Here is a 12,181-nt window from a genome sequence, read left to right as displayed (position 1 = left end):
TGCTTCTGGCTCACCTTAAGAGAAAAAACACAATTGAAACCAGTTAGACAGCACAGATACATTGTGAAAACAAGATATAAAGATACAGTGTTTGAGTACTGATTGTTAAAATAATTAGATTCAACATCCTGGAAGAAGCTTTGTCTACACAGCTGCTATGGATATGGTGAAAACACAGATCAGGGCAGCTGGAACCACAGGCGTGGATCAGGACAGATACACAAATGATATATCAGTGGAGTGAGAGAGACTGTATTCAGCTAAAGGGAAGAAAGGGCAAAAAGAAGAAATATGTCCTCAAGCTTTTTTGCTTAAGTTTCCCTATGACTACACATGAATGAAGCCAGTTCAAATTGTATGTATCAAGACACTGCTGGACATAACTTTCTTCTTCTGTGCTCCCTCTGTTCTATTACATTTCACCCTCCTCTTAGGCACTTTATCTAACAGCCCTGAATAGCTACATGGCTGGAATAATTTTCCTAGTTCTCAGTGTAAATTGAGACAAAAACCACGGAAACTTCAGTTACATTCATGATGTGTGAATGTGCTAAAGTGAATGTTTTAATGTCATGGCAGCTTAGTTAGACATTTATGGCTTATCAGGAAGAAAAATCAATTGGAAAAAATGTAGAAATGCTATTAGAATTTGGCCCTACTTATCAAAAAGTATGAGGATGATAACAGTAACTGTGAGTGTGAGATGGGCGCTTAACAAACATATTTGGAAGTCATCACTTTTTCTGGCACACCTTGAAGGAAGTGCATCATGCAAAGGAAATAACTAACCAGACAGAAAAAAAAAATACGATGCATAGACAATTTATGCTCTCACCAATTTTAGCCTCATTTCCTACTAGCCCCAGAACAGAACTGGGAAAGTTTGGACTGCAGCTGCCAGTTAGTTTCCCTACCTATTTTTGCCCTGTCCCTCTGCATCCCATCTCAAAACCAGTCACTATGTTATTGTCGTCTGTGTTGTTAGGCTGTAATAACGAGCTTTCTATTTTCCCCAAGTCCTTACAAATTTCTTTTCCCTCACACATTGTGGCTTCATATTCTGCTTGCTGTTCAGTGCACGAGACTTCCTGTGGACTGAATCAAAGCATATTTGGCAGCTAGGCTTGAAATACTCAGACTGATCAGCTCCTATCTTTTTCTCAGCTGAGGGAAAGCAACTCAAAGTCAATACTGATGCTACTAAAGTTTCCAGATCTGGTTTCAGATCACCGCTGGTAATAATGAAGCCCATAAGGTGGTACTTACCAGTCTGGAGATGTGGACAGTGGACGATGAAAACACTTATCAGGACTAACACCTGGAACAAGAATCCGCTTCTACCCGGGTGCTTCACTCAGATCTGGTCTCCTGCATTTCTATGGTTGTTTCCAAGCTCCAATGCTGGCTTTGTCTTTGACTCTGTACCACAAGCAGGTCCTTTCAGCCTCACAGCAACTCATATTGAGAGACAGATACCATTAGACTGAGGGTCTCTTATTGTGTTAGGACTACTACTACCAGGTTTTAAAAGCAGAGACAGCTGGCATGGTTTCTACTCCAAAATAAGAATAAAAAGAGAGCTTCCTGCCCCACCACCCCCTTTCATCCATTAATTCTTGCAGTCTGACAGCATGTGCTCTTCTAAGCCGAAAGCAAAGCTCATCAATCTCATACCATGCAGTATCTACAGACCTATGATATTTTTCAATCTCAAATGTATTCTGAAATCTCAGCACTAATATGCAATGGAGGAGGTGTATTCTCCCTGACCTCTGCCTCTCATCACTTTTTCACTCTTCTTTTCTACTTCCTCTCCATTTTGATTATCAACCAGATATATTTGCCTGTAGCTTATTACCAAGAACCAGAACCTTTTGAAACACAAATGATGTTGGCTTATTACTCTGGGTCCCAGAACACTGACTGCACTACTCTAATGTAATCCCAAATTCCTGTTACATTGCAATTATGTAGGTCATGAGCATTTTAGGCTACCACCGCAGAACTCAAGCCTTATGCCTAAGTCAGACCCTGCTATGATGGAAACTGTAGAAATGCAGGTAAAACTAAACAAACAGCAGACCCTCTTCCTCAGCAGCAGCCAAACTGAAATGTTCTTATTTAGATGTGTGGATTGATGCCTCAGTACAGAATGCATAAAAAATTAGGTGGTTCCCCATAGCAAATAGCTGCTCCTTGCGTAAGGTTCTGTTTATAAGAATTGTGATATACAGTGCCTCCTTCACATTGTTTCTTCACATTTATTCCTGCCCATGGCAGGGATCGGACTCGATGATCATTGATTCTATGATTCTATCATTGTCTCTGTCCCTGGAGAGCAATTAGGTAACAGAATTTGCAGAAGACTTTCTAAACAAAAAAATGAAGCTCAATCCTTTTGACTTTTCCCCTACAGGAAGACAGAACTATTTTTTTGCCACATGAGTTCAGAAAACTCTTGTCAAAACTTTCCTCCTCAAGCAAAGCCAGTTGGATAGTTCACTGGAATGCAACCCAGATGACCTGAGACGTATTCCTGTCTCTCTCCCTGGATTGCTTGTTGCCCTGAAGCAAATGATAGCTTCATTCAGTGGCCTGATTCCCCTAGCTGTAAAGTGGGGATCATGATACTGATCTGCTGTGAGGATCCTTCTTTCTAGGAGGGAGGGTGCATTAGCAGGTTTTCAGAATGACTGATGGGGGTGCAGGGTCTGAATCAGCACTGCCTTATGCCTCTGAATTCTGGAAAATGGCACTGGAAGAGGAGCAGGGCATGGAAAAATCTGGATGTGCCATGTTCACCCACCCCCTCTGCATCCCCTCTTAGCCACAACACTAAGCTAGGTGACAACCCAGTAGTGCGCTCCAGTAAATAACAGTTCGTGTGTTCCAGTCTTAAAATCTGAACCTAGACAGACTTTTGAAAAAAGGTATAATGACCATTTTTGAGTGTTAGGGATTTTGTTTCCTGGTGGAGGGTTGAAGGAACCAACAATCAGTTTATTGATTAATTTTATAATGACAAGAACCAGTTAGCAAGACCTAAAATGATACTTCACCAGTCCCAAAGAGAGCTCTGCTTTGATGTATGCAACAAAATAATGGCATAGAACAACCACTCACTATACGGCTTTACATGAATCAGTATTTATACCAAACTTCTTTACCGTAACTTTTATAATCATTTTTATCATGTATATTATCATTTATTTTATCAGAACTTGAACTGCTCATCTTAGAGCTTATGAATCCCTTCATCTGTTCTGTTTAGAAACCCAAACTGGAAACATGCTTCAAACTTTTATTTTTCCTTTTTTTGCCTTCTAGTATTCAAAGCATCAGGACCCCATACTTCGCTTAAGGGTCTCAACAGCACAATTATAAAAGTATCTATAGTAAATTTATAATAAAGAGGAGATCAGCATAATTAAAAAGCATTCTGAAAATGTATTTCATCACTCTTCCTTTGTCTTGCAAGAGGCAAAGAGGACAGTCAGTCATTTTAGAACTCACTCACACAGAAGGATGTGCCTCCTGAGCTCTCCCACCCTCTGGCTGTAGAAGTGGGTAACTTACCTGAAATTTTGTTAGTATATTAGGGATATGTAGTTTAGTTGCAGATTCAGAGGGTCCTTGAACCCCTTCTGTTTTGCTCAAGGTGTTTTCCTCTAAAATCTCTTTGCTCTCTATCTATCCCATTCTTCCTTTTCCTGAACAATAAAAGGCTACCTGCATGTATTGAGCTGGCTGTGGATTCCTGTGGAGAAAGGGGTCAGACAGCTGTTAGAGCTCCCTTGGCTCAGCTAGCTAAGGTGGGTGTGGATTTTTACTGGAGTACTTCAGTAGAGAAGGTTACTTTTGAATGCTACAAGCTAACAGAAGCACCCGAAGATGCCACAGTGGGGCTAAGAACCGCCAAGGTCTACAGGGTCTGTGTAGCCCAGGCTGCGCAGAGCCCTAACAAAGACCAAGGCCCAGGTGGTGGTGAAGGTTACCTGAGGCTTGTGGGTGTGCTCCTGGAAGAGGGTTGGCTAGCTGGAGGCACCCCAGGGGAGGCACCTTAAGCATGGTTTCTGGTTGGGCACAGTGAGGCAGGTGGCTTAGCACAGGAGCACCCCCTACTGGCCCACCACATTACCAACTCTGAGCTACCTTAAAGATTTACCTATACAGGAACCACCATTGCCTCTCCAACAGAACTGATGCTGGCACATAAGAATGAATCCCACTACAAACAAAAATGTCCATTGTATTTACTGAAAATGCCTCAAATAGCCATGTGTCTGGCACAAATTCTGCTCTTACCCCCAAATCACACAATAGTGTCTCGAGGAGAGTGTGGCTTTTTTTAGTCTTCTCTTCAGTCACTTTTATTGGAGAACTTTTCTGAAAAGAGAGAGGATGAAAAAAGCCATGTAGGCCTGTTGAAAATCAAACTTTAATAGGAAATGCAAGGGACCTAATCAGCAAGGATGAAATGCCGGGCCCACTGAAGTCAAAAGAAAACCCCGCATTGACTACAACTCCTGATGATCGGGTCAGTTTCTATTCCACCTCTTCTTGTAACCTGCACCCCATCACAGAGAACAACAAAGTCTAGTGTGGAGTTTCTTGCTATCTTTATTTCTTGTGTCCAGTTCAACTGAGAAAATGCTTTGCAGAAGAGAGCTCTTCTAGATTATTTTTACTTGCTTCTTTCTGTGATGTAGGGGTTGAACAACTGGGTCATCATAGAATAAAGGGAACTGTTTTGTTAAAGTCTCTTCACAGCCCTCCGGACTTGCCAGATGTCTCTGAAAATAGCACAGAAGTATGGTATCGTAACCATGATGAGGTGAGCAGAACAGGTGGAAAAGCCCCTATTGCCTGAGGAAACCAAAATGACAGTGACAATGATTGAGGTTTCTAGGCTGGATCAAGAGGAAAATGAAGAGGAGAACCATGAACAGGATGGTCTCTAAATGGCTATTGTTGGTGAGGAACAAAGGGATGAACTTAATCAGTCCTTCTGGCCCAACTTCTGGAAAAAACAATTACTAAAAATATATGTTTTTATTTGGATATACCAGGAAAATTAGTAAAACCAAATTAACAATAAAAAAACCTGCTGCCGTATTAAATCATGTGTAGCCAACCATATGTATAGCCTTTAAAAAAAAAAAGGGAAAATTTAAAAAAAGCACATAAACCAGATGACATGTGAAGGGGCAATGGACAGAAAGGCAGAAAAGGCACATCCAGACAAGTGCACGTCTGTCTGTTAAGGTGTCTGAAAACAGTTTGAGACATCACAAAGAGGCACGGCGGAAACTGCATATTTGCAGCGCAGGCTCTAAATTTAATAACTGGGAATCCAGATATCAAAAAGAAACCTGTGGAGAAAAAGTGGGACACGGCATGGTCCAGAAACACACCCCGAGGCAACTGGAGACAGGGTCCTCCAGAGAGACTCTCTGGCATCTGGCCAGAGAGTCTCTATGGTTGCCCCTTTCCTTGCTGCCCCAGCACCAAATAGAAGTGGGGAAGGCTGTGGTGTGACCCAGACCCAGGCCCTGTCCTTGTTAAGTAAGGTTGTGGGGGTGGGGGGAATTATGTGCGAGGAGACTGTGGGTGTGTTGGGGGACTGTGGGTGTGTGGGTTGTGTAGGGGTGAGGGCTGCTTCTTGGGGGGTGGGGTGGGTCCCCCAAAGGGTGCACAGCCCCTCCCCCACAGCAGCAGCAGCTGTTGGGTGCTCAGGGCCCACTGCTGGCACAGGCCCTCTGCTGTGGAACGGCTCTGGCCACCTCAGACCCAGTGCTGCTTGTGCTGCATGTCATGACCTGGCCCAGGTGGTGCACCTTTGGCCATCATCGGGCTGCTCTGGCTGTCAGCCAGGGTCCTGGCTACACTCAGAAGGCCACACATGAGTCCGGGCTGGGTTCTGCCTCCAACTGTTCACGTGCCATTGGGCCAGGCTGGCTCCATGGAGGCAGGACATGTCCCACCCTAACATACACCAAACTTTGGGGTAAAGCATCCACAACAGAAGACGGGGGGGAGATCCAGGCTGATCTGGACAGGCTCAGGAAATGGGCGGATGAGAACCTGATGGTGTTTAACACTGAAAAATGCAAGGTTCTCCACTTTGGGAGGAAAAACCTGTGGCATCCTTATAGGCTCAGCAGTGCTTTGCTGGCTAGCACTGTGGAAGAAAGAGACTTGGGGGTCATCATTGACCACAAGATGAACACGAGCCTGCAATGCGATGCTCCAGCTAGTAAAGTGATGAAAATGCTGGCTTGTATCCATAGATGCTTCTCAGGCAAATCCCAGGACATCATTCTCCCCTTGTACTTGGCCTTGGTGAGGCCGCAGCTGGAGTACTGCGTCCAGTTTTGGGCTCCGCAGGAGCCCAAAAAAGGATGTGGAGAAGCTTGAGAGAGTCCAGAGAAGAGCCACGTGCATGATCAGAGGTCAGGAAAACAGACCTTATGATGACAGGCTGAGAGCCATGGGGCTCTTTAGCTTGGAAAAGCGCAGGCTCAGGGGTGATCTGATGGCCACCTATAAGTTTATCAGGGGTGACAACCAGTGTCTGGGGGAACATTTGTTCACCAGAGCACCCTAAGAGATGACAAGGTCAAACAGTTATAAACTACTGCAAGACCATTTCAGGCTGGACATAAGGAAGCATTTCTTTACTGTCCGAGTCCCCAGGGTCTGGAATAGCTTGCCATTGGAGGTGATTCAAGCACCTACATTGAACATCTCAAGTAGGGCCAAGGAGGTGATCCTCCCCCTCTACGTGACACTAGTCAGGCCACAGCTGGAGTACTGTGTCCAGTTCTGTGCACCCCATTTCAGGAGGGTTGTGGACAACATTGAGAGGGTCCAGAGGAGGGCCACCTGCATGATTCGGGGACAACAGGGCAGACCCTACAATGAGAAACTGTGGGACCTGAACCTGTTCAGCCTTCTTAAGAGAAGGCTGAGGGGGGACCTGGTGACAATCTATAAACTCACTAGGGGAGACCAGAAGGGTTTGGGAGAGACTTTGTTTCCACTAGCACCCCTTGGCATAACAAGGAATAATGGCCATAAGTTGTTGGAGAGTAGGTTTAGATTAGATATCCATAAGAACTACTTCACAGTCAGGGTGGCTAGGATATGGAACCAACTTCCAAGGGAAGTGGTGCTGGCTCCTACCCTGGGGGTCTTTAAGAAGAGGCTTGATGCCTACCTGGCTGGAGTCATTTGAGCCAAGTTTTTCTCCTGCCCAGGCAGGGGTCGGACTTGAAGATCTACAAGGTCCCTTCCGACCCTACTTCTATGATTCTATGAACACTTTCAAGAGTAAATTGGATGCTTATTGTGCTGGGATCCTATGACCCCAGCTGACTTCCTGCCCTTCGGGGAGAGCACTGGACTCGATATTCTGAGTTCCCTTCCAGCCCTTATGACTATGAAATCTATGAAATTGATGGGTAGGCGGGATTGTCACCCAAACATCAGTAGGTAGGGACTAACCCCAGTAGCATCATTCTTGGTGACATTATATACATGCACAAAAAAACCCAGTGTGTTGGCTCCAGTGAGCTTTCTGCTCTGGGCAAAGCGTTCCCAACATATTGAGCAAGGTCCTGTTAAACCTTTTTGGCTGTGGGTCTCCTTGTGGGTGTCGGGGTGTGGCCCGTGAGTTCTGAATCCCAGCAAGCTGTAATACTTCCCACAGCAGGCAGCTGTCGAAGGCCCTCCCCTGATCTGAATGGATTCGAGCAGGGAAGCCATACACAGAAAAGTATTTGTCACACAAAACCTTGACCACAGTGGAAGCCTTCTGATCTCATGTTTGGTAGGCCTGTGCATAACATGTAAAATGGTCCTTTACCACCAAGATATAACCCACGTTGTGGCAGTCCGCTTCAATGGACAGAAAGTCTATGCACAGTCTATACTTGATAACGAACTGCCCCCAGATTGTCAAGCCTGGCATCCATGTGTAACACATAGGGATTAGCTACATCAGTGTAGGCCACCACAGGCACTCAGTTAAGCTGTGTCATCAGGGCTCAGAAAGCCTTCTCACACCGTTCAGTCCCACGACACCCAAACAATTCCAATGGATGGTGCAGAACTGTCTTGGAGGGGAGTGCCACCTGAGGTCAGGGTTTCTTGCCAAGATGCTGGTGTCTCCCTGTCTGGTAGCCTTGTGTTAGTCCATTTAGCAGCCTTGCTTATACAGCATAGTCTTGGACAAGTCTGTAAGAGTAACCAGTAAAACCAAGGAACCTTTTGAGATCTTGGTAGTTCTGGGGCCTCAGCCATGTAAACACTGCCTGTATTTTGTCAGGGTTGGTGCTGATTCCTTCTTGGGAAACTACATGACCCGCATACTTGACAAAGGTTTATCAAAATTTACGTGTCCAGTGCCAGCTTGAGGCCCACAGTTTCTAGTCTGTCTAGCACTTTTATCAGTCTTTCCTCATGCTCTTCAAGGGTTTTGCCAAACACCATAATATCATCTAAATAAACAAGGAATTGTGTCATGTTCATATCTCCCACCACATTCTCCATCAACTGTTGGAAAGTGGATGGGGCTCCCGAGATTCCTTGTGGCATCCTCTCAAATTGATAAAACCCCAAAGGGCAAATAAAAGCTGTTTTTTCCTTATCCTCTTGCTGAAGAGGAATCTGATAATACTTGCTGCATGGATCTAACAAGGAAAACCACTGGCTCTCTAGTAGGCAGTACACGAAACCACTGGCTCCCTAGTAGGGCATCTTGCACATGAGGCACAGTGTATTGACTGGCAATTTTTCTATGATTTAGAGTATGGTAGTCGATGCACACTCTGATTTTACCTGTCTTCTTCCTCACAACCACTATTGGGGAAGCATAAGGGCTTCTGGACTCTGTGATGATTCCATAATTCATCAGATCCTGTAAGTGTTTCCTCACATAGTCCATTTCGCTGAGTCCTATCCTTCTTGATTGCTCCCGGAACAGCCAAGTACCTTGCAACTGAATATGGTGCTCTACCCACTTTGCCAGTCCCATGTCCCATTTGTGAAGTGAGAACACCTTGGGCCTGGCACTTAATTTCTGTTGCAACCAACGCCTTCCACTGTGGGGGCAGCAGTGAAACTTTATAGACTAATATATTAATAGAAATATGTACAGGTATACAAAGACAAGAACATGATAATAATCACAGTGGTTTAAACCATGCAGACAATTTATTTTCAGTAGCTTATTTATGCTATTTATTTACAATATATCCAGGTATAATACATACTTACCATTTCAATAGCACAGTTAGAGTGTGTAGAATGCCACTTACATAGCCATACATCATTCCTGGGGGGTGAGCTGTTAATGCAGTGTGCCATTTTCAGTTTTTTAGTGTGCTTTTTTTTAAAAAGACATGCATAAGAAGCATCATAACCAGTAGGACGAACATACTTTAAGCCTAGAACTACTTGTTTTACCAAGAAACTATATAATAATAAATTACGAAGAACAGATAATCATATTGATTTCCTTGCTGCTGCTGTTGCATGGCGATAGCTTTAAAATGTAGGCAATTTCAGCAATCAAAAGCTGAAAAAATATAAGAGGAACCTTTTGCAACTGTTACTGCCCTAATCTGAACAAGATTAGTTACCAATACATAGAAGCTTAGTCTTTTTCTGTCCACTAAATGTTTTAGAACTTAGGGTCTTCTTGTCCAGAAGATATTTGTCGCACTCAGGAAAGCGATTCCCCCTCCCACTTGAGGAAGTGTAGAAATTATCCTAAATATCAGCCCATTGGACAAGTAGATCTGAGAGCTGCCTTCATCCCTTGAGTTTTGCTTGGACTTGGGGAGAGAAGAGTGAACCAGTCTTGAGTTGACCAGGAAAACCTGAAAGAATGAGTCTTGTGCTGTGGCCCACTGAAGTGGAAAACCTTGGCCTCTTCTCCAAAAGAGTGTTTTGCATTAAAGAATCACTTGGCATGTCTACACGTTACCCTATATCATCCAAAAGGTAGTACTAAAGCACAGTGAAGTAAGAACATCAACATAGCACAATGTGTAGCCGCACCCACTAGTAAAAACCTTTGATAGAAGGGCAAGAACCCTTCTAACGAACGAAGGTTCATTCTTGCTAATGTCTATACCCATTGAATGAGCCCTGGAATAAGGCACCCTTTTCTTTACTCCCCTCCCAGGCCCATTTTGCCATCCTCCCTGATGTCAGGGGCCATATGAAGTAAGAAAACAAGAAGGGAAGCAGGACCAGAGAAGAGAAGACGTAGCTCTAGGCTGTGCAACAAAACATAGAAGAACTATTCTCCAAAATACTCAAATCAGAAAGGTATTCAAAATACCACTTTCCCTCGAATATTGGGGATGTTTAGAAGTGACTGGCATACTAAAGCCAAAGTCAAGCTGGCTTTCAAACCACTGGCTCAGATGCTGGTAGTAGAGTACCTAGAGCAAAACAAAGCTGGGTGTGATTATATAACCCCTCTGAAAATCAGATGCATTTATGGGAGAAGCCCTTTCACAAGGCAAAAATATTTTGCCACAATGCTGGAGTAAATGGGGCATACTAGATGGCCTATATTATACCAGAACTCAGAATGAATGGTTTCATGTTTTTGTCTTCATAATGTCTATGAATATATAAAACTAGATATACAGATTCCAATTATTTGCAATAAAGAAGATAACGCAAGTCCCATATTCATCTAATGTAAAATTTTCCATGGTGGCAGTGACAGTTCAGGTGGACTCCAATCCTGCAGTGTTGAATCCTCTTACCTTATGCAAACTGCATTTTAGAAAACTTCCTATTCCAGGCATCTTTCAGGGCCCCTTTCACCTGCTTGTTCCTCAGTGAGTAGATGTAAGGATTAAAGACTTGGGTCACCACCGTATAAAAAAGTGAAATGGTTTTGTCAAACTTCTGGCCACCCTGCTGAGTTGGTCGAATGTACCTGAAGATAGAGGTGCCATACAAAATGACAACCACCATGAGGTGAGCAGAGCAGGTGGAAAAGGCTCTTTTTCTGCTGGTGGAAGAGGGCATATGCAGAATGGTAGAAATGATACGGCTGTAGGAAACAATGATCACTGTTAAAGTACTGAGTAGGGTAATGACAGCTGTAATGATGCACATTAATTCCATATTTCTTGTGTCTGCACAAACAAGTTGGAGCAGTGGGGGAGCATCACAATAGAAATGATTTATAACATTGGGACCACAAAATGGCAACTGGGCAAAAATAACGCCTGGAGGAAACATCATTACAAAACTCACTACCCAGCAGCCCAGCACCAGTAGGAGACAGGCTCTGCTGTTCATGATGGTGGCATATTGCAGGGGGTAGCAAATGGCCATATAGCGGTCAAAGGACATCATAGCCACATGGAAAAACACACAAGTGCCCAGAAAGAAAAAGAAAAAATTCTGAAGCAAACAGCTGGCAAAGGAAATTGCTTTCGCACTCTTCAGGAGACTGTAGAGAAACCTGGGCATGATGGTGGAGGAAAAGAAGATTTCCAAGAGCGCGAAGTTCCTGAGGAAGAAGTACATGGCAGTATGGAGGCGACGATCCACCAGCGTGATTGTGATGATGACAAAGTTGCCTATTACAGTCAAGAGGAAAGTCATTAAAAGAAACAGGAAGAGGAAGACCTGCAAGCGGTGGTCATTGGTGAGCCCCAGAAGGACAAACTCTCTCACAGTGGTACGATTCATCATTTAAGGCACACCTTGAGAAAGCATATTAAAAATACACTCTTAGACATAAAATTGTGGCATAAGGACAAAGCTCTTTGCACACTGGGGCATAACAATCCATAGAAAAATGGTTTTCAGAACGAGTTTGGTTCAGTACTTTTCAAAACTATTTGTCATAACTTGTTACTATGACCTACCAAACAGCAGCCCACATGAAGGGGAGAGACAGAATTCAAGAAGAGAGAATCAGAAAGACAGATTCCCAAGGAATGAATCACTGACACCTGATCCTACCCAAGTAATAGCTTCCATGCTGCTATCTCATACCAGATGCCACAGTGCTGAAAAAAATGGAATGGCTGTGGCTTCTCCCCAGTACTTGGATGCATAGCAGCAGCAAAGTTGACACTTCTGAGGCATTCAAATAGAGAGCAGAGTAAATGAGCCCCCGTGATCTCCATGCTCCTCCAAC

At 44.0% G+C, this 12,181-nt stretch overlaps 1 protein-coding gene across 1 annotated transcript; it reads right to left on the bottom strand.

Annotated features, from left to right (window-relative positions):
• Window positions 1–10,788: 10,788 nt before the first annotated feature.
• On the bottom strand, window positions 10,789–11,730 carry LOC149862540 (olfactory receptor 6C4-like). Its single transcript, XM_090053982.1, has one exon. It carries the CDS (start codon window positions 11,728–11,730, stop codon window positions 10,789–10,791), a length of 942 nt encoding a protein of 313 aa, XP_089910108.1.
• Between the last annotated feature and the right edge of the window lie 451 nt (window positions 11,731–12,181).

The sequence above is a fragment of the Crocodylus siamensis genome, chromosome 6 (genome assembly GCF_052110815.1).
Source record: "Crocodylus siamensis isolate JL-2025a chromosome 6, ASM5211081v1, whole genome shotgun sequence".
NCBI classification, from domain to species: Eukaryota; Metazoa; Chordata; order Crocodylia; family Crocodylidae; genus Crocodylus; species Crocodylus siamensis.
This window is presented reverse-complemented; position numbering and strand designations above follow the sequence as displayed.

Coding starts and splice junctions, on each gene's coding strand:
- LOC149862540 (XM_090053982.1), bottom strand. CDS start 11,730: ATGATGAATCGTACCACTGTGAGAGAGTTTGTCCTTCTGGGGCTCACC.